This window comes from Oncorhynchus clarkii, chromosome 3, assembly GCF_045791955.1.
Source record: "Oncorhynchus clarkii lewisi isolate Uvic-CL-2024 chromosome 3, UVic_Ocla_1.0, whole genome shotgun sequence".
In the NCBI taxonomy this organism is placed as follows: domain Eukaryota; kingdom Metazoa; phylum Chordata; class Actinopteri; order Salmoniformes; family Salmonidae; genus Oncorhynchus; species Oncorhynchus clarkii.
This window is the reverse complement of record NC_092149.1, coordinates 17673941-17695610: the sequence shown is the minus strand read 5'-3', so window position 1 is coordinate 17695610 and position 21670 is coordinate 17673941. Positions and strand designations below refer to the sequence as shown.

At 43.0% G+C, this 21670-nt stretch overlaps 1 protein-coding gene and 1 long non-coding RNA gene across 4 annotated transcripts; both read right to left on the bottom strand.

Annotated features, from left to right (window-relative positions):
• Positions 1 to 2080: 2080 nt before the first annotated feature.
• Positions 2081 to 5951, bottom strand: LOC139389816 (zinc finger protein 436-like). Of its 3 annotated transcripts, none has more exons than XM_071136798.1 (3): positions 5649 to 5951; positions 4779 to 5286; positions 2081 to 4369 (listed from the first exon to the last, which is right to left on the bottom strand). In XM_071136798.1, exons 2-3 carry the CDS (start codon positions 5230 to 5232, stop codon positions 2946 to 2948), a joined length of 1878 nt encoding a protein of 625 aa, XP_070992899.1. In that variant the 5' UTR covers positions 5233 to 5286; positions 5649 to 5951; the 3' UTR covers positions 2081 to 2945. The 3 variants fall into 3 exon arrangements, with proteins under 3 accessions (XP_070992899.1, XP_070992891.1, XP_070992884.1); XM_071136790.1 differs by having other exon boundaries at positions 2118 to 4369; positions 5775 to 5806; XM_071136783.1 differs by having other exon boundaries at positions 2118 to 4369; positions 5621 to 5800.
• Positions 5952 to 9737: 3786 nt separating this feature from the next.
• On the bottom strand, positions 9738 to 21161 carry LOC139389809 (uncharacterized). The gene is made up of 3 exons (XR_011629428.1): positions 20873 to 21161; positions 10437 to 13099; positions 9738 to 10291 (listed from the first exon to the last, which is right to left on the bottom strand). It is a non-coding gene; the product is annotated as an uncharacterized lncRNA (long non-coding RNA).
• Between the last annotated feature and the right edge of the window lie 509 nt (positions 21162 to 21670).

Genomic DNA, 21670 nt, shown 5'->3' with positions numbered 1-21670 from the left:
AAAATAATACATTATCAAATGGAATAGAGACCTTCTGATTCGGACATTCTGTGCTTATCTGAAACAATGTGCTAAGTCTGTTAACTGCCGTCTCTAGCTTGTGCCATTTAACAGCACTCAAGCTCTTCCTCCTGCCTGCCCCCAACTCAGAGACAGAAAGATTTCCTCCTGTATTCTCTGGCTGAAGCATCCATCGACAGCTAGCGGTTTCCCCCTGCTGCCCCGAGAAAGGAACTGCTTGTCAATTAGGACCCTTCAGTGACAATTCACGGGTGAACTCATCTGCATTACGGCAGTTCTGGACTTCAAACTATGACACATCCGGCCATTACAGTACTAACCATAACAGAGACACACACTCACTCAACATATCTTCACACTAACACCTTTATCTGTGAGGCAGGATGCATTCTCTGCTGCTGCCCTGTGTGTGTACTCTGTTTTATTCCCCCACCACAACCCCTGATCATATTTGTCCATCTTCCTGCCAAACCAATGGAACATTCTAAATATGTCTGCTGCACAATCCATCTCAATTTTCTAAATCTATTAACTTTCTTTGTGTGGCCTGCCTCCCCTAACGCCCGATCTTTAAAAAACGTGGTTGTTCAACAATTATGATAACGGCAACAGGGGAATTAGAAGATCCAGCCCATTTATCTCCCGGCTCCTCCTCTGCACAGACATGACGCGGCTAAATGAAAAATGGACACGGTTTAAAACATATTGATTCCAGCTTTAAACAAAGGTACACTCAATATTATTTAGCTCTAAATACATCTTTGTTATCTGTGCCCGAGTGGTAGTTACAGCTACGTCCTCGTAATCACAGACGTAAAAATAATAGAGCAATTCCCTTTGAATTGACACAGACAAGCTTGTTTGGGACCCTAGTCCAAGTGATGCATATTCAGGCTGTAAATGAATGTGTGAGTAAGGTTCCCAGGTGATGACTTTCTGGCTTACTTTAGGATACTATTAGGGACAAAAGTGTTTGTGGTCCTCAATGACCTGAGGAGTGGATTTAACACAAGTTCAAACGATGCAAGTGATTTCAAGAATGCACAGCAGCAAATAGCTTAGTGCCTTTGAACGGGATATGGTAGTAGGTGCCAGACGCACCGATTTGTGTCAACAACTACAACGCTGCTGGGATTTTCTCACACAACAGTTTCCTGTATGTATCAATAATGGTCCACCACCCAAAGGACATCAAGCCTACAACTGTGGGAAGCATTGGAATCAACATGGGCCAGCATCCCTGTGGAACGCTTTCGACACCTTGTAGAGTCCATGCCCTGACGAATTGAGGCTGTTCTGAGGGCAAAAGGGGGTGCAACTCAATATTAGTGTATATCAGCAGAAAGGAAGAGGCAAAGCGAGAGGGTTCACTCTCACAAAAATCTGTCCAAAATAAGCCAATGCATTTCTATGGGCTTAAGCTACCTTCCCGTGGGCTACCTTCCCGCCTTTGGGAAACTACTCCGGGCTGAGACATCTCATCATTATATACAGATCTTTCACTTAAATCTATGGTTGTCTAGCGATGACCAACAAACAATTTGACAGAGCTGAGGCAAATGTTGCACAATCACAGGTGTGGAAAGCTCTTAGAGACTTACCCAGAAAGACTCACAGTTGCAATACTGACTCAGGGGCGTGTACTGACTCAGGGGTGTGTACTGACTCAGGGGTGTGTACTGACTCAGGGGTGTGTACTGACTCAGGGGCGTGTACTGACTCAGGGGTGTGTACTGACTTAGGGGTGTGAATACTTATGTAAATGAGATATTCCTGTATTTAATTTTCAATACATTTGCAAAAAGTTCTAAAATCCTATTTCACGTTGTCACTATGGGGTACTGTGTGTACATGAGTGAGATTATTATATATATATATTTTTAAATCAATGTTGAATTCAGGCCTTAACACAACATGTGGAATAAGTCAAGGGGTATGAATACTTTATGAAGGCACTGTACGTGCTATATTAATTCCTAGCATCTATTAGGCTTACATTGTACAGAAATGGTAAGCTTCAAAACAAAACACATCTACCTAATAAAATAATATATCAAAATACCATTTTTTGAAATAATTTATTGCATTGTGCAAGGTTTGGTTAAACAGCCTTAACGTTGTTCATATTTATTAGTCAATGTAATGACTTAGTAGATATCAAGTCATTGACACATTCTTATAATAACAGTTGCCTAATCATTTAGAATAAATACAATGTAATTAATCAGTTATAACACTATTTATCAGACACCAAGATAACACTACTATTTATCACACACACCAAGACAACAATATCAGTTAAAGTAGGTTATAGGTTCAGTACACAGGCTGTATAAAGAGTACTTGTTTCTTGTATGTACTGCAGAGACCCAATCTGCTCACCTTCATAAGAAAGACATTGTCATCATACATTCAGTAAAATAGTGTCAAGACTTTTAGATATAGTACAAAACAGAGATAATTCACTCAAAATAGTAACTGACATGATAGACGTCTACCTTACTTTATTGCGCTATAATCACATCTTGACGTTTTGATGAATCATCTACACCTAACGCCATGGTAATTGGGAAAGTATATACATTTGTGTTTTGTAGTAAACTATCCCTTAAATGTCCAGAAAACAAATCTGAAACTGCATGCCAACTAAAAACTCTGCCCAACATCTAGCTGTATCTAGTGGAGTGTCAATGTCTGGAGCTCTTAGACCTTCGAATTGATGCTTCCTACAGCTTGTTTGTCCGCTGTAATAGTCAGCCAAATACCCCCCTCCCCCACCACCTCAGTGTTTTGGTGAAATATGGCTGATCCCCCAGGTAAGGGCTACACATTGGGAGTAGTGGAAAGGGTGAGTTACCCCCATAAAGCATAATGCAATGAGTTTGAGAAAGGCGCAACACAACCAGGCAAATCATTATCATCAATCAGCGACACTGAGCCAGGTGAACAGAGAGGTGGTGGGTGCGAGCGAAGGTCCGGAGGCAGCGGGGGCAGGAGTACGGTCTCTCACCGGTGTGGGTCCTCATGTGAGTTTTAAGGTGGCCGACCAAGCGGAAACTCTTGTCACACTGCTGGCAGGGAAAGGGCCGTGAGCCATTGTGGATCCTCATGTGTTTGCCCAGATCCCCTGAAGAGGTATAACAGCCGTGGCAGACAGAACATTCATACGGCTTCTCTCCAGTGTGGGTGCGTATGTGTTTTGTGAGATCTCCAGACTGAGCAAAGCTCTTGCTGCACTCCGAACAGACGTATGGTCTCTCACCTGTGTGAGTGCGCTGGTGGTTCTTCAGATGTTCCAGTCGAATGAACTGCTTGCTGCACACTGTGCAGTGGTAAGGCCTCTCGCCGGTGTGTGAGCGCATGTGTGTCTTCAACGCCCCAATGTCTATCACCTTCAGGCCACACTCCCCACACTGGTGGCCTTTCTCATTGTTGTGGATCTTTAGGTGAAGCCTCAGGTTTCTCTTGATAGAGAAGTCTTTACCACACTCTGTGCAGTGAAAGGGTTTCTCCCCTGTGTGAGAGCGTAGGTGAATGGTCAGACTAGACTTGTATCCAAACTGCCGGTCACAGTGGGAGCAGGAGTACTGCTTTTTGCCAGAATGAGTGGTCATGTGACTCCTGAGACCCTTCATACGGGCAAAATCCTTCCCGCATTCCTGGCATTTGAATGCCTTGACTCCAGAGTGTATCAGCAGGTGTTTGCGTAAACTGCCGCTCTCAGAAAATCTTTTGCCACACTCCTTGCAGGCATAAGGCTTCTCTCCGGTGTGAATGCGCATGTGAATGTTCAGGCTCTGAGGACTACAGAGGATCTTGCCACACTCTGAGCAATGGAAGCCGACATCCAGACAAACCACAGGCTTAATGTCCTGAGGTTCAGTGCCCTCTGGTTCGTGACACTGGTGAGGTCCCAGTCCCCAACAATTCTTGAAGCTCTTCCCACAATCGGCACAACTGAGGTGTCCATTGGTGCTGACAACAGCCATTTTGTGTGAAAGCTCACAGTGGTTTTGCAGACTGCCCAGGTACCTGAATCTGCGGGCACACTGTGGGCAGGTGTAGAGTTTCACCGAAACCCTGTGGGGACGGGCAGGTTTCCGGGGAGTGGCTGAAGGGTGGATCTGAAGGGTGTGGATGCTAAGCAGTCGTGGGGTTTGGAACATGAGGCTACAGTGAAGGCAGCTGTGTGTTGGGACCGTCTCTGTTCCACTGCTCTTTGAAAAACTGTTTCTCAACATGGCCAGATACTCCTTCTGGTGGTTCCACTTGATGTGCTTCTCCAGGAAGGAATGGTCGGTGAAGGAGATGGTGCAGTATGTGCAAGGAAAGAACTGAGGAGAAGAGACTGAGGGAGAGTGGTAGAAGCAAGGGTTGAAAAAGACAAAGGGAGAATACTAGATGGTTATAATAAGAGTATCTTTGACCTGACTCTTTTTATTGTTATTATTGCTATTGACTGATGCACTGCATAGTTGAGGGCGCTAGCGCATAAGCATTTCACTGCACCTTTTATACCTGCTGTAAACTGTGTATGTGACGAATAAAATGTGATTTGATTTACAGAAGAGGGACATGAAAACTAAAATAAGAAAGAATATAATTTCAAAAGTAAACGAGAGTAGTCCTATATTTTCATGATGAATCTTAAATTCAAAGTCGATATCAAATAGCCATTTAGCCTAGTCAGTCAATATCAAATATTCAAGCAAATTTAAAGATTACATAGATTTTTAAAGATGGGTGTGTATGCATACCTCTGTTGCTGTCTGTATCCCTCCTGTCTTCGGTGTCCTCATCTGTGTCTTCTTCACCCACATTCTCCTCCTTCATGAAACACACTTGAGTTTCTCTCTTAACCACCACCTTATGTATTTCAGTATCAGAATCATACTCCGCTTTTACCTCTACTGTTCCTTGGCTAATGTTAACGGAATCTGTTTCAGTCTTGGTTATGACGGTTCCAGAATCCGTGTGGAGTGCTCTAGAATCGAAGCAATGACTCTGTACTTCAAAGTCTGCTGGTTCCTCTTTAATTTGGATGGAGTTGGAAGTTACCCCTTTAGTGTTGGGAGAGGGAGCTTGGCTAATGTCTGGTTCTTCTCTTTTGCAGTTAACATCATCTGACTGTGTTTCACACTCCGTTTTGATGGGGTCTCGATGGTGTTTAGACCTGATTTTGTGTTGTTTTTTCGCAGATTTGTTCTTCATCTTGTTGACTAGTGTGTCCCTGCTAAGGTCAACACCTTCCCATTACCTTACATTCTGTGGAGAAAAGACCAGGTTTGATTGAACATCACCCTTACAGAGAGCTACCAGGTATCATAATAACCCAGCCAACATGTAAAAAGTAAGAAACCCAAATTCTGCATTAGCTATGCTGAAGTCTGGTTTAGTAACACTCAATAGCCTACTACTTCATAGCCCTTCATTACACCGCATTATCATCATTACCACGGTCAAATGGACATCCTGCTAGCATGCAGTGTAACTTTTGGTTACAACCGAGCTAGCTATATTTTTACGCCGTCGTTGGTAACCTTTATACAATTGCATAGTTGTAGCAAGATAGCCTAGCGTGTCTTTAAGCTAACGTTACCTTGCTACTTTGTAAGATTGTCACCCACCAAATGTAGCTATCTTGATTATGAAGACAACCACGAGAGGAAAAAGTTGTGTTTCTCGTATAAATGCTCACGGACAAAAAAAAAAAAGCAAGCTAGCAAAGTTTTGAAAATAGCTTTGCTAGCTACCTTATTTCTGATTGTTGTCATCTGAAACAGAGACGGAAGAGGAAGCGAGACATCCCACTCCCTAATTGTTCTGGTTCATCTACAGTCAATGAACCAAGCAGACCAGACCAAACTGCTAATGCATTGGAAAGCCACCACGTTAAGCAGACCGGAACTGAACATTTTATTTCAATGATCAACGGCCTGAGTGGGACATCTTTATTTATCCACCATCTTTGACCGAAAAGACGCTGCATTTCCTGGATTGTTAATGTCACGAAACCTGACCAATCAGGCAAAGGTCCCTGGGTCATGTGCAAAGATGAAGCGACTGATTCATTCTCGCCAAAAAGTATCTGCCATAGAGAACGATAGAGGCCTCTAGTGGCCAACAGGCTGAATTAGCATGGCCAGCACAATTGAGGGATTCCACCATTTTAATGTAGCCAACTGGGTGGCATTTACAACTTCATTGGCTGATCACTCCTGGAGACTCTGTTGCAGTCATGTCCAACCAGGCCATCAGGAGGGATCAGCCAATTGTGAAGAAGAAAATTGACCACCTCAAAATGGAGATTACCGCAATGTCCCTGCCCATGCTGTCACAGACACTATAATCACAGATAGAGCAATGAGCCAGATATTTTACTGGATGTAAACGTGAAGCATCCGGTTGGCGTTTCTACGCACTACAAAATATGGTGAAGAGATGAAGACCAGTGGCCAGCAGTAGGAGAAGATGGAGCGAGATGGATATTGTCCAACATTCTGCAAATGTTCTAATCAATGAAACATTTTATCTCCATACAGTTTTCTGTTTCCAAAACTAGAATCCGTAACAGTGGACTGCATTTTGTAGACTTGACCCTTTGCCAAAGTTTTACAAAAATTGTGTTGTTTAGGAGTGCAAGGGCAAATTGAGTTATTACACACGCACACTTCACAAGGTAGGCGTTCCCTAATGGAAATATGCAAATAAATGCTAGAACGTGCCAATAGGATCTCACTAGCTCGCGCTTAGCTCTGCCCACCTCCTTGCTTGTTCTGCCCACTATGATGAATTTGCTCCCATTGGAAACGACAGGCTCTGGTCGATCTTGGGTTAGTTATAAAAAAACATTTGCTGTAATAGCACATATACAAAGATGAGTCTTCTATCTCTATGTTATCAGCACAGAAATGAAACAGTTAAAAGTACACTACATGACCAAAAGTATGTGGACATCTGCTCGTCAAACATCTCATTACAAAATCATGGGCATTAATATGGAGTTGGTTCCCCTTTTGCTGCTATAAGAGCAACATCTAGTGGAATGCTTTCCCACTCTTCTGGTGTCTTCCCACTCACTAGATGTTGAAACATTGCTGCTGGGACTTGCTTCCATTCAGCCACAAGAGCATTAGTGAAGTCGGCACTGATGTTGGGCGATTAGGCCTGGCTCGCAGTTGGCGTTCCAATTCATCCCAAAGGTCTTCAATGGGGTTGAGGTCAGGACTCTGTGCAGGCAAGTCAAGTTCTTCCACGCCGATCTCGACAAATAATTTCTGTTTGGACCACACTTTGTGCACGGCATTGTCATGCTAAAAAAAGAAAGGGCCTTCCCCAAACTGTTGCCACGAAGTTGGAAGCACACAATCGTCTAGAATGTCATTGTATGCAGTAGCATTAAGCTTTCCCTTCAATGGAACTAGAGGGCCTAGCACAAACAATGAAAAACAGCCCTAGGTCATTATTCCTCCTCCAACAAACCTTAAAGTTAGCACTATGCATTCGGGCAGGTAGCGTTCTCTTGGCATCCGCCAAAACCAGATTCGTTGATTGGACTGCCAGCGTGATTCATCACTCCAGTGAACGCATATCCACTGCTTCAGAGTCCAATGGCGGCGAGTTTTACACCACTCCAGGCTGTTAGGCCATGGAAACCCATTTCATGAAGCTCCCGACAGTTATTGTGCCGAGGTTGCTTCCAGAGGCAGTTTGTAACTCGGTAATGAGTGCTGCAACAGAGGATAGGCGATTTTTACGCACTACGTGCTTCAGCACTCAGCAGTCCCGTTCTGTGAGCTTGTGTGGCCTACCACTTTGTGGTTGCTCCTAGACGTTTCCACTTCACAATAACAGCACTTAGTTGACTGGGGCAACTCTAGCAGGACAGAAATTTGACGAACTGACTTGTTGGAAAGGTGACATTCTATGATGGTGCCACGTTGAAAGTCACTGAGCTCTTCAGTTCGGGCCATTGTACTACCAATGTTTGTCTATGGAGATTGCATGGATGTGTTCTTGATATTTATACACCTGTCAGCAACGGGTGTGGCTGAAATAGTCAAATCCACTAATTTGAAGGGGTGACCACATACTTTTGGTGTATCTTTTGGTATCAAATCAAATCAAATTTTATTTGTCACATACACATGGTTAGCAGATGTTAATGCGAGTGTAGCGAAATGCTTGTGCTTCTAGTTCCGACAATGCAGTAATAACAAGTAATCTAACTAACAATTCCAAAACTACTGTCTTGTACACAGTGTAAGGGGATAAAGAATATGTACATAAGGATATATGAATGAGTGATGGTACAGAGCAGCATAGGCAAGATACAGTAGATGGTATCGAGTACAGTATGTACAAATGAGATGAGTATGTAAACAAAGTGGCATAGTTTAAAGTGGCTAGTGATACATGTATTACATAAGGATACAGTCGATGATATAGAGTACAGTATATACGTATGCATATGAGATGAATAATGTAGGGTAAGTAACATTATATAAGGTAGCATTGTTTAAAGTGGCTAGTGATATATTTACATCATTTCCCATCAATTCCCATTATTAAAGTGGCTGGAGTTGAGTCAGTGTCAGTGTGTTGGCAGCAGCCACTCAGTGTTAGTGGTGGCTGTTTAACAGTCTGATGGCCTTGAGATAGAAGCTGTTTTTCAGTCTCTCGGTCCCAGCTTTGATGCACCTGTACTGACCTCGCCTTCTGGATGATAGCGGGGTGAACAGGCAGTGGCTCGGGTTGTTGATGTCCTTGATGATCTTTATGGCCTTCCTGTGACATCGGGTGGTGTAGGTGTCCTGGAGGGCAGGTAGTTTGCCCCCGGTGATGCGTTGTGCAGACCTCACTACCCTCTGGAGAGCCTTACGGTTGAGGGCGGTGCAGTTGCCATACCAGGCGGTGATACAGCCCGCCAGGATGCTCTCGATTGTGCATCTGTAGAAGTTTGTGAGTGCTTTTGGTGACAAGCCGAATTTCTTCAGCCTCCTGAGGTTGAAGAGGCGCTGCTGCGCCTTCTTCACGATGCTGTCTGTGTGAGTGGACCAATTCAGTTTGTCTGTGATGTGTATGCCGAGGAACTTAAAACTTGCTACCCTCTCCACTACTGTTCCATCGATGTGGATAGGGGGGTGTTCCCTCTGCTGTTTCCTGAAGTCCACAATCATCTCCTTAGTTTTGTTGACGTTGAGTGTGAGGTTATTTTCCTGACACCACACTCCGAGGGCCCTCACCTCCTCCCTGTAGGCCGTCTCGTTGCACCCTTCTCATTTTACAGCTTTATCAAAGCAGTACTTACTGTAATAGTGTTGTCAAAGATTAAATGTGTCCATTGAATTAGCAAGATGACGGTTATTGTAACCAATATCTAAACTACAGCGGAGGCTGGTGGGAGGAGCTATTGGAGGACGGGCTCATTGTAATGGCTGGACTGGAGAAAATAGCATAGGAACCCTAATCTAATTGGTAGAGACCATCACTGTCAAGATGTGGGAATGACAATGTGGCCTTCATGCTTGGCCCAATCATCTTCAATAGAATTAATGTGTATGATTATTAGCAACTGAGACATGGTGCAATATCAAAACCAGTGCAGGCCATTGATGGCATATGGATTGACACAAATCAGTTATGACAGGCTGTTTAAGTGATTACTGTATAATTGATTTTAAAGTCATGTCTAATGTGCAATTACCAAACGTGTCCTCTTTCACATACTTTATTCACAGCAATCATTGTCACTTTTGTCATCCCCTGGCAGTAAGTCAGGCATATACAACCATCTGTGCATCACTTTTCCCTTGTTAATCAACTACAAAAATGTTATAACTGCCTTAATTTTGCTGGACTCCAGGAAGAGTAGCTAATGGGGATCCATAATAACTATAAAATACAACACAAAAACAAGAATTGACATGCTCAACTCAACAGTTCAAATAAGTATTTGGGTGCAGGGTCCAAAAGGCATATAAACTAGAAAAGGAAAACAGGCATTCAGCAAAATAGTTTGAATGTTCTTTAGTAGCAGCAGCAGCGGTCAGTTTGTTTGACATCTTTCGATGACACTGACAGCTTTAGTCAACGCTGACTGCAGTGCATGAGAAGGGTTGAGGTCTCCAGAGGAAGAATGAGAGGATGTGGACATGTGCACATGCTTACAAACAGGAGCTACATGCTGCTTTTAATACATTACTGGCATCATGGGACTTTTTACTCCCTCTCAGTAGTTCAGGGAGTTTCCACCATCCGGTCTCAATCACTGTTGGAAACAAACCAATTCAAAACACAGTTGGGCCGAAAAAAGAAAAATAAACTATTTACAGAAATATACAATCTATTACATGCAATAAAAAAATGCAATAAAAAAAGAACACAATTTTAAAAAATGTTTAAATTAATGTTACCTTGAATATAAAGTCCATTCTTCTCATAGTCTGATTGGCAAACTGGTCAATTACCCTCTCATACCAGTGAGGATTCTTCTGCAATGATTTAAGAATTCTCCTTTCTATGGATAGGATTGCCAGGTTCCTGAGTCGCTCTTGTCCCATGGTGTTCTTTGTGTAGCTTTTCAGCCTCTTCAGACGAGAGAATCTGCTCTCCACGCCCGCTGACGTTGCCCCTATAGTTGCAACTAGGCACATGAGCCGGTACACCTCAGGCATCACTTCATTCAATCCACATCCCTTGAAATGCAAGATTCTGTCACACAGTTTACGACTGTTCCCTTGAAGCTCCTCACCACAGTAGAACACTTGCAGTTCATTTTTCAGTTTTTCCATGTTAAAAAAACATCCATAGCTCTGGGACAGGCTTTCCATTGCATTTGCAGGGAATTCACTCCGGAATGACTCAAATTTCTCATCATCTAACAACTCCATGTATCTCCTGCTGTCCAGGCTTTGGAACCTCTGTGATATTTGTGTCTTGATGTTGTCATGGATTGAATCGTACAGTGATTTGTACGTCTGCAGTACATCCTGAGTGCCCTGCCTTCGCTTCCTTCTGTGCATCAACTCTGGATCATCTGTCATGTTCGAAGCCTTCTGATATATAGCACTAAATTCTTCTTCAGATTTGTGCTCCTCTATCTTGAGTAAAAGATTCTCAATCCTCCTCTTACAAAATTCTACATCCATGGCATTCTGTTGCACACTGTCAAAAACCACATCTGTGCAAGCAAATATATATTCAAAAGTGAGAAGTAAAAAAATAAAATGAAAATCTTCCAGCTGTGTCTTGAACCCATTTGCATCGAAAATCGTGTCATCATCCATGTTAGGATGCTCTGTGATATCTGTGAATGTGTCCAACAGATGCTCAAAGTTTTTTGCCACTGTGTTAACGACTCTGGATGTGAAATTCCAATGTGTTGGTGCGTTTTTTGGCAAACTTGCACAAGTGGCCTTTTCTAGCAGCACTCTATTGGTGGACTTACAAAAAAAAGTTGCGAAGCCACCCAGTGTGGCAAAGAAAACCTTGGTCTTGGGCATAGACTTCACGCTCTGGCTTAATACGGAGTTGAGGGGATGTGCATAGCAATGCACAAAGGTGGCGCTCGGAGCTACAGCTCTTACTTTTGCTTGCAGACCATTTAAATCAGAAGCCATTACAGCAGCGCCATCATATGTTTGAGCGACTAGTTTCTCCACAAAGTTAAACTCTGACATCTCCGAATTCACTAGATCAAACACAGACTGTGCATCTCGCCCAGCTGACACGTCAAAGTAGCCCAAGAAACGCTCCTGGACACACCCCCGATCATCCACATACCTGACAATGACAGACAACTGCGAATGGTCTGTAGTTTCATCCATTTGCCAGGAGAAAAATGGAGCAGCGTCAACCTCGCTTTTAATCTCACTTCTAATTGATGATGCGATAGCAGTTATCAAGTCATTCTGAATAGTTCTTGACATTCCAGTGAACACAGTTGAAGATTCCATATGCTGAGCAAGTAAAGCATCATACCGCGCGATTACCTCTGCCAATTCCCTGAAGTTGCCTTTGTTAGCGGAACTTTCCGTCTCATCGTGCCCCCTAAAAGCCAACTCTTGCATGCCTAAGAATGCAATGCTATCAATGAGGCGTTTGAGAACATCCCTGTTTCTTCTGACCTTTTCGTTGTGTTGCGCAGCTTGAATACGCAGGCCTTCATTGAGTGAGTGATTGGCACAATGACTCGGCTGTCCCAAAAGCTTGAGTTTCGCGTAGGAGTTGAGATGCTCCCGGCTTTCGTCATGCCGTTTAGCTGAACGGTCAATGTTCTTTAGGTCACTGAACCCCCCTTTAGCCCAAGGCTCAAACGTTCCAAAGAGCAGACAAGGCCAGCAATACAAGCGGCTTGATGAAAGACTACCTGTTAGCCATTGATACTTTTTATACCAGTTGGTATTGAACGCCCTCCTCACTTTGTCATCCTTCCTTATGTACTTGATTTCAGGCAAAGGTCGACCCTCTGTTTTAATTCGCACCTTTTCTGTGGACTCCAAAGAATGAAACGGGGTCTTCAACAAAAAATCGACTATGTTGTCAGAATTCGCAACCTGGCAGGTGTGGACAAGTAGCTGCTGTGGTGTGTGGAACATGCAACTGCAGTGGGGGCAGCTATGTGAGGGGGCGTACACTGTAGTTTCTGTCTTAACCACTCTGATTTCAGAATCATGCTCAGTCTTAATTTCTGTCGTTCCCTGGCTAATGTAAACAGAATCTGTTTCAGTCTTGGTTTTGATGGTTCCAGAATCCTGGTGGAGTGCTCTAGAATCCAAGTGGCAATTTGATCTGATTCCGTTATGTTCCTCACTTGTTTCATGCACGTCAAAGTCTGTTTCCTCCTCTTTGATTTGGATGATGTTGAAAGTAAACCCATTACTGCTGAGAGAGTGGGCTTGGCCAATGTCTGAATCTTCTCTACTGGAGTCAACATCATCTGACTGTGTTTCACAATCCGTTTTGATGTGGTCACGATGACTTCTAGTCATCTTGGTTTTATTGCGTTGCTTTTTCCCAGGTTTGATCTTAATCTTGTCGATTGGTTATTGTCTACACCTTCCTCTTCATTTGCATTCTGTGGAAAAAAAGACTTGATTTGAATAAACATCACCCTTGCAGAGACACCAGGTTAGGAATCAGCATGACAATCATCTTATCCAACACCACAAAGTAAAACAAACAGGCTGGTACATTCTAAGGAGAGCATTTGGTTACAACATGCATTTTTACATAGCTAATCCATGGGTGAATAAATAGCTAGCAATGTTACTCTTTAGTCGATGGACCTTACATGTTGTTTCAAGGGTGAATTGGCTCTGGAATTTAAAACTGTCAAATACTCATAAATGTGAATTGATTCTTAAATTGCAGTACGGTTCTAGAAACATAAATCCCTCTACTTTCATCTCACATCAAAATAATTTCACAAATGCAAAATATACACTTACTGTAAGCTAATTAGCACAGGTAGTCGACTGTCTTTCGTAAACAAGTGCTGTAACATGGAAATAAGTCCGTGTGGGGAACCCTAACCCTATAAAAAGGTGTGTATCAATTTAACCTGTTTAAAAAAAAATATTTCTCACCAATATGAAAGATAAGGTCCTTATGCTTCCAAAACCGTACCGCAAGTGATGCGTGTCAAAAATGTTCAGGCCGAGCGTCACTGCTCTTAACAAAAACTACCCACTACAGAAGACACCTTAGTCAAATGACTATTTTTGTGTAATGCAGTCATACACAGTGCATTCAGAAAGTACTCACACTCCTTTACCTATGCCACATTTTGTTGTGTTACAGACTACATTTTTATTGATTCAATTGAGATTGTGTCAATCTACACACACTACCCCATAATGTCAAAGTGGATTTTGTTTTGTAGATTTAAATTATTAATAAAAAAAAGCTGAAATGTCTTGAGTCAATAAATATTCAACCCCTTTGTTATTGCAAGCCTAAATAAGTTTAAGAGTAAAAATATGCTTAACAAATCACATAATAAGTTGCATGGACTCATTCCATGTTCAATAATAGTAGTTAACATGATTTTTGAATAACTACTCCATCTCTGTACCCCACACATACAGTTGCCTGTAAGGTCCCTCAATCGAGTAATGAATTTCAAGCACAAATTCAACCACAACGACCAGCAAGGTTTTCCAATGCCTCGCAAAGAAGTGCACCAATTGGTAGGTGTAAATTGCTCAAAGGAATATCCCTTTGAGCATGGTGAAGTTATTAATTAGGCTTTGGAAGGTGTATCAATACAAAGATTCAGGAGTCCTTTCAAACTCAGTTGCCAGAGAGGAAGGAAGCTGCTCAGGAATTTCACCATGAGGCCAATGACTTTAAAACAGCTACTGAGTTTAATGGATGGATCAACAACATTGTAGTTACTCCACAATACTAACCTAAATGACAGAGTGAAAGGAATGAAGCCTGTACAGATTAAAAATATTCCAAAACATGCACCCTGTTTGCAAGTAATACTTAAGTAATACTGCAAAAAATATGACAAAGAAATATACTTTTTGTCCTGAATAGAAAGCATTATAAACTCAGCAAAAAAAATAAACATCCCTTTTTCAGGACCCTGTCTTTCAAAGATAATAGTTCAAACACTGATTCCCATGCTTTTTCAATTAACCATAAACAATTAATGAACATGCACCAGTGGAACGATCGTTAAGACACTAACAGCTTACAGACGGTAGGCAATTAAGGTCACAGTTATGAAACTTAGGACACTAAAGAGGCCTTTCTACTGACTCTGATAAACACCAAAAAAAAGATGCCCAGGGTCCCTGCTCATCTGCGTAAACGTGCCTTAGGCATGCTGCAAGGAGGCATGAGGACTGCAGATGTTGCCAGGACAATAAATTGCCATGTCCGTACTGTGAGACGCCTAAGACAGCGCAACAGGGAGACAGGACGGATAGCTGAACGTCCTCGCAGTGGCAGACCACGTATAACAACACCTGCACAGGATTCGTACATCCGAACATCACACCTGGGGGACAGATACAGGATAGCAACAACAACTGCCCGAGTTACACCAGGAACACACAATCCCTCCATCAGTGCTCAGATTCTCAGGCTATTGCGGACAGAGGCTGGACTGAGGGCTTGTAGGCCAGTTGTAAGGCAGGTCCTCACCAGACATCACCGGCAACAATGTGCCATTAATACAGGTAATGAGTGGAGAACAGAGGAGCCTCTTAAAGAAGTTACAGGTCTGTGAGAGCCAGAAATCTTGCTTGTTTGTAGATGACCAAATACTTATTTTCCACCATAATTTGCAAATAAATTCATTAAAAATCCTACAATGTGATTTTTTTTCTCATTTTGTCTGTCATAGTTGAAGTGTACCTATGATGAAAATTACAGGCCTCTCATCTTTTTAAGTGGGAGAACTTGCACAATTGGTGGCTGACTAAATACTTTTTTGCCCCACTGTATTTGACCCCTCTGCAGAACATGACTTAGTACTTGGAGGCAAAACCCTTGTTGGCATTCGCAGAAGTCAGACGTTTCTTGTAGTTGGCCACCAGGTTTGCACACATCTCAGGAGGGATCTTCTCCAAGTCATTAAGGTTTCGAGGCTGACGTTTGGCAACTCGAACCTTCAGCTTCCTCCACAGATTTTCTATGGGATTAAGGTCTGGAGACTGGCTAGGCCACTCCAGGACCTTAATGTGCTTCTTCTTGAGCCACTCCTTTGTTGCCTTGGCCGTGTGTTTTGGGTCATTGTCATGCTGGAATTCCCATCCACGACCAATTTTCAATGCTCTGGCTGAGGGAAGGAGGTTCTCACCCAAGATTTGACGGTACATGGCCCCGTCCATCATCCCTTTGATGCGGTGAAGTTGTCCTGTTCCTTTAGCAGAAAAACACCCCCAAATCATAATGTTTCCACCTCCATGTTTGACGGTGGGGATGGTGTTCTTGGGGTCATAGGCAGCATTCCACCTCCTCCAAACACAGATAGTTGAGGCCAAAGAGCTCCATTTTGGTCTCATCTGACCACAACACTTTCACCCAGTTGTCTTCTGAATCATTCAGATGTTCATTGGCAAACTTCAGACGGGCATGTATATGTGCTTTCTTGAGCAGGGTGACCTTGGGGGCTTTGCAGGATTTCAGTCCTTCACGGCGTAGTGTGTTACCAATTGTTTTCTTGGTGACTATGGTCCCAGCTGCCTTGAGATCATTGACAAGATCCTCCCGTGTAGTTCTGGGCTGATTCCTTACCGTTCTCATGACCATTGCAACTCCACGAGGTGAGATCTTGCATATGGAGCCCCAGGCCGAGGGAGATTGACAGTTCTTTTGTGTTTCTTCCATTTGCGAACAATCGCACCAACTGTTGTCACCTTCTCACCAAGCTGCTTGGCGATGGTCTTGTAGCCCATTCCAGCCTTGTGTAGGTATACAATCTTGTCCCTGACATCATTGGAGAGCACTTTGGTCTTGGCCATGGTGGAGAGTTTGGAATCTGATTGATTGATTGCTTCTGTGGACAGGTGTCTTTTATACAGGTAACAAACTGAGATTAGGAGAACTCCCTTTAAGATAGTGTGCTCCTAATCTCAGCTCGTTCCCTGTATAAAAATCTTTCTGATTGAGAGGGGGTCAAATACTTAATTCCCTCATTAAAATGCAAATCAATTTATAACATTTTTGACATGCGTTTTTCTGGATTTTTTGTTGTTATTCTGTCTCTCACTGTTCAAATAAACCTACCATTACAATTATTGACTGATCATTTCTTTGTCAGTGGGCAAACGTACAAAATCAGCAGGGGATCAAATACTCCCCCCCCCTCACTGTACATACCCCAACCAGAAGCCATGGATAACAGGCAACATTCACACTGAGCTAAAGGGTAGAGCTGCTGCTTTCAAGGTGTGGGACTCTAACCTGGAAGCTTACAAGAAATCCTACTATGCCCTGCGACGAACCATCAAACAGGCAAAGCATCAATACAGGGCTAAGATTGAATCAAACTACACCGGCTCTGACGCTCATCTTGTGTGGCAGGGCTTGCAAACTATTACATACTACAAAAGGGAAGTACAGACGCGAGCTGCCCAGTGACACGAGCCTACCAGACGAGCTAAATCACTTCTATGCTTGTTTCAAGGCAAGCAACACTGAGGCATGCATGAGAGCATCAGCTGTTCCTGACGACTGTGTGACCACGCTCTCCGTAGCCGACGTGAGTAAGACCTTTAAACAGGTTGAAACACAAGGCTGCGGCGCCAGACGGATTACCAGGACGTGTGCTCCGTGCATGTGCTGGCCAACTGGCAGGTGTCTTCACTGACATTTTCAACATGTCCCTGATTGAGTCTGTAATACCAACATGTTTCAAGCAGACCACCATAGTCCCTGTGCCCAAGAACACAAAGGCAACCTGCCTAAATGACTACAAACCCGTAGCACTCACATCCGTAGCAATGGAGTGCTTTGAAAGGTTGGTAATGGCGCACATCAACACCATTATCCCAGAAACCCTAGACCCACTCCAATTTGCATACCGCCCAAACAGATCCACAGATGATGCTCTCTATTGCACTCCACACTGCCCTTTCCCACCAGGACAAAAGGAACACTTATGTGAGAATGCACAGCTGTGCACACAGAATGCACAGACTACAGCTCAGCATTCAACACCATAGTACCCTCAAAGCTCATCACTAAACTAAGGATCCTGGGACTAAACACCTCCCTCTGCACCTGGATCCTGGACTTCCTGACGGGCCACCCCCAGGTGGTGAGGGTAGGTAGCAACACATCTGCCATGCTGATCCTCAAAACTGGAGCTCCCCAGGGGTGCGTGCTCAGTCCCCTCCTGTACTCCCTGTTCACCCACGACTGCGTGGCCAGGCATGACTCCAACACCATCATTAAGTTTGCAGATGACACAACAGAAGTAGGCCTGATCAAAGACAATGACGAGACAGCCTATAGGGAGGAGGTCAGAGACCTGGCCGGGTGGTGCCAGAATAACAACCTATCCCTCAACGTAACCAAGACTAAGGAGATGATTGTGCACTACAGGAAGAGGAGGACCGAGCACGCCGCCATTCTCATTGATGGGGCTGTAGTGGAGCAGGTTGAGAGCTTCAAGTTCCTTGGTGTCCACATCAACAACAAACTAGAATGGTCCAAACACACCAAGACAGTCGTGAAGGGGGCACGACAATGTCTATTCCCCCTCAGGAAACTAAAAATATTTGGCATGGGTCCTGAGATCCTCAAAAGGTTCTACAGCTGCAACATCGAGAGCATGGTTGATTCACTGCCTGGTACGCCAATTGCTCGGTCTCTGACAGCAAGGCACTACAGAGGGTAGTGCGTACGGCCCAGTACATCACTGGGGCTAAGCTGCCTGCCATCTAGGACCTCTACACCAGGGGGTGTCAGAGGAAGGCCCTAGAAATTGTCAAAGACCCCAGACACCCCAGTCTGTTCTCTCTACTACTACATGGCAAGTGGTACTGGAGTACCAAGTCTAGGACAAAAGGAATTCTCAAACGTTTTTACCCCCAAGCCATAAGACTCCTGAACAGTTAATCAAATGGCTACCCGGACTACTTGCATTGTGTGAACCCCAACCCCTATTTTACGCTGCTGCTACTCTCTGTTTATCATATATGCATAGTCACTTTAACTATACATTCATGTACATACTACCTCAATTGGGCTGACCAACCAGTGCTCCCGCACATTGGCTAACTGGGCTATCTGCATTGTGTCCTGCCACCCACCCCTCTTTTACGCTACTGCTACCCTCTGTTCATCATATATGCATAGTCACTTTAACCATATCTATATGTATATACTACCTCAATCAGCCTGACTAACCAGTGTCTGTATGTAGCCTCGCTACTGTATATAGCCTGTCTTTTTACTGTTGTTTTATTTCTTTACTTACCTATTGTTCACCTAATACCTTTTTTGCACTATTGGTTAGAGCCTGTAAGTAAGCATTTCACTGTAAGGTCTAACACCTGTTGTATTCGGTGCACATGACAAATAAACTTTGATTTGAAGATGCTGGAGGAAACAGGTACAAAAGTATCTATATCCACAGTAAAATGAGTCCAATATCGACCTAACCTGAAAGGCCGCTCAGCAAGGAAGGAGCCAATACTCCAAAACCGCCATAAAAAAAGCCAGACTACGGATTGCAACTGCACATGGGGACAAAGATTGTACTTTTTGGAAAAATGTCCTCTGGTCTGATGTAACAAAAATAGAACTGTTTGGCAATAATGGGGGTGCTTTGTGCAGTAGGAACTAGTGCACTTCACAAAAGAGATGAAATCATGACGGAGGAAAATTGTGTGGATATATTGAAGCAGCATCTCAAGACATCAAGTTAAAGCTTGGTCGCAAATGGGTCTTCCAAATGGACAATGACCCCAAGCATACTTCCAAAGTTGTGGCAAAATGGCTTAAGGACAACAAAGTCAAGGTATTGGAGTGGCCATCACAAAGCCCTGACCTCAATCCTATAGAAAATCTGTGGGCAGAACTGAAAAAGTGTGTGCAAGCAAGGAGACCAACAAACCTGACTGTGGGAAGCTTGTGGAAGGCTACCCGAACAGTTTGACCAAAGTTAAACAATGTAAAGGCAATGCTACCAAATACTAACTGAGTATATTTAAACTTCTGCCCCACTGGGAATGTGATGAAAGAAATGAAAGCTGAAAGACATAATTTGCTCTACTATTATTCTGACATTTCACATTCTTAAAAGAAAGTGGTGATCATAACTGACCTATGACAGGGAATTTTTACTAGGATTAAATGTCAGGAATTGTGAAAAACTGAGTTTAAATGTATTTGGCTTACAAGGTGTATGTAAACTTCTGACTTCAACTGTAGATACTACAGAGTAAACAAAATACTAGGCTGGTGGAAACACAATTCTGCCTTAGTAAACAGACTTATGGTTTTGTTTTCAACATACCTTAATTGCACAACATTATCATCACAGTACGAGTCATAATACCCATAAAACCTAGCAGTCAAACAAGGAAATGGTTCCAATTATTTTTCCACCATACATTTTTCCCCATTGGGGATTTTAGAAATTTCATATATAGGCTTTGTTTCGTGTAGGTTAACCCTGGCGTGACATTTTGATAACCATGTGAATCTCTCTTGGACAAGGTGACTTTTACCAATATATTCACCTATATTTACCCCCTCCAAAATTAAATGTGCAGTCTTGCATATCTACTTGGACTCTAATTAGCCATTTTTGGATCTGATAGTAAATAGAGCTGAATATATTGATAAAGGTCACCTTGTCCAAAATAGATTTACATGGTTATCAAAATGTCATGCCAGGGTAAGCTTCCACGAAACACAGCCCTTATTTTAAGTGTTTCTTCAATTCCCTATGGGAAAAATGTATGGTGGAAAAACGATTTGAACCATTTCCCAGTTTGACCGCTAGGTTCTATTGGTGTTAGGACACCTTGACAACAACGGTCACCTGGACATACTACTATCAAAGACAGTAGCACCGAGTTTCTGTACCGTCGCAAATCATAGGTTTAACATGCAGAGGAGAGCATTTGAAAACATCATACATTTTTACCATATAATTGGGAGGTTAGTTAAGTTAGCTAGGTTGCATATCTTTCTGGGTCAGAAATGGACTCTCTTCGCCTGGCTAACGTTAGCTAACGTTAGCTAGCAAGATTAGCTCGATTATAGATAATGTAAGCGACTTTACTACTCTTGACGACTAAATATCACCCACCAAATACTGATTGTAAAGATATTAACCATGAGAGGAACAAGTTTGTTTCTCGTAAAAAATACTCACGAATAGAAAATAAAGTTTCGATACTCCGGAAGAATTATGCGTTTCCTTACAGAGGAAGAAGCGAAGCGAGAGGCTTTACTCTCATTAAAATCTATCCGCGAGATAAATGTTTTGTTGTATGGAGGTCTATGAGTGTCGAATTGCGTGAGGCTTTTTTTAATCAAATATAAGTTTCGTAATGTTTAGGTTGTTACAAATGTACGGATATAAGTGGTTGCACGTGGCATTGCGGCAGCAAGGAGAAAAACGACTTAGTACTGCCTGTTGTGCCCAAGTTTATCTGCCCCCTGATTGGCTAGAATGGTCCCGCCTGTCTTCCTTCATTGAGGGAGGACATGTATTTCCATTGCTTGAGCGGTCACTTGACTATCTTGTCAACATAATAGACAAGCTTTGCTTTTCGGCAGTTAAAACGTCACGGTACCTGACCAATCAAACAAAGGCCCCTCGATGATATGCAAAAACAAATAGAGGCTGTTGATTGGTGTGTAATCTTAAATAAATATAAATTTTCGCCAAAAGTATCAGTTTTGTATCAGCAATTTTTTGTCACTATGCCAGTTCTGGACTCTAATCTTATTAATCAAGGACGAATTGTGATCATTGTAATAGCAAGAAGATAGTTATTGTAAGGCTAAAGCACCTGTTGTAAAGAAGATGGAGCATACCCTTTTATTTACTGTCCTGATTCTCCATAGGCAGACAGGTTGACTCCCACACTAACAATGTTGCCCTAGGTCTGGGATTTCAGAAACAAATAGACTAAATTGGTGAATCAATCCTCTTCAAAAGCTTTCA

Excerpts from the sequence above, each read along its gene's own strand:
- LOC139389816 (XM_071136798.1), bottom strand. The coding sequence starts at position 5,232 with ATGAAGAACAAATCTGCGAAAAAACAACACAAAATCAGGTCTAAACAC. Across the intron at positions 4,370-4,778 it reads GGATACAGACAGCAACAGAG|TCTCTTCTCCTCAGTTCTTT; the intron begins GTATGCATACAC and ends ACTCTCCCTCAG.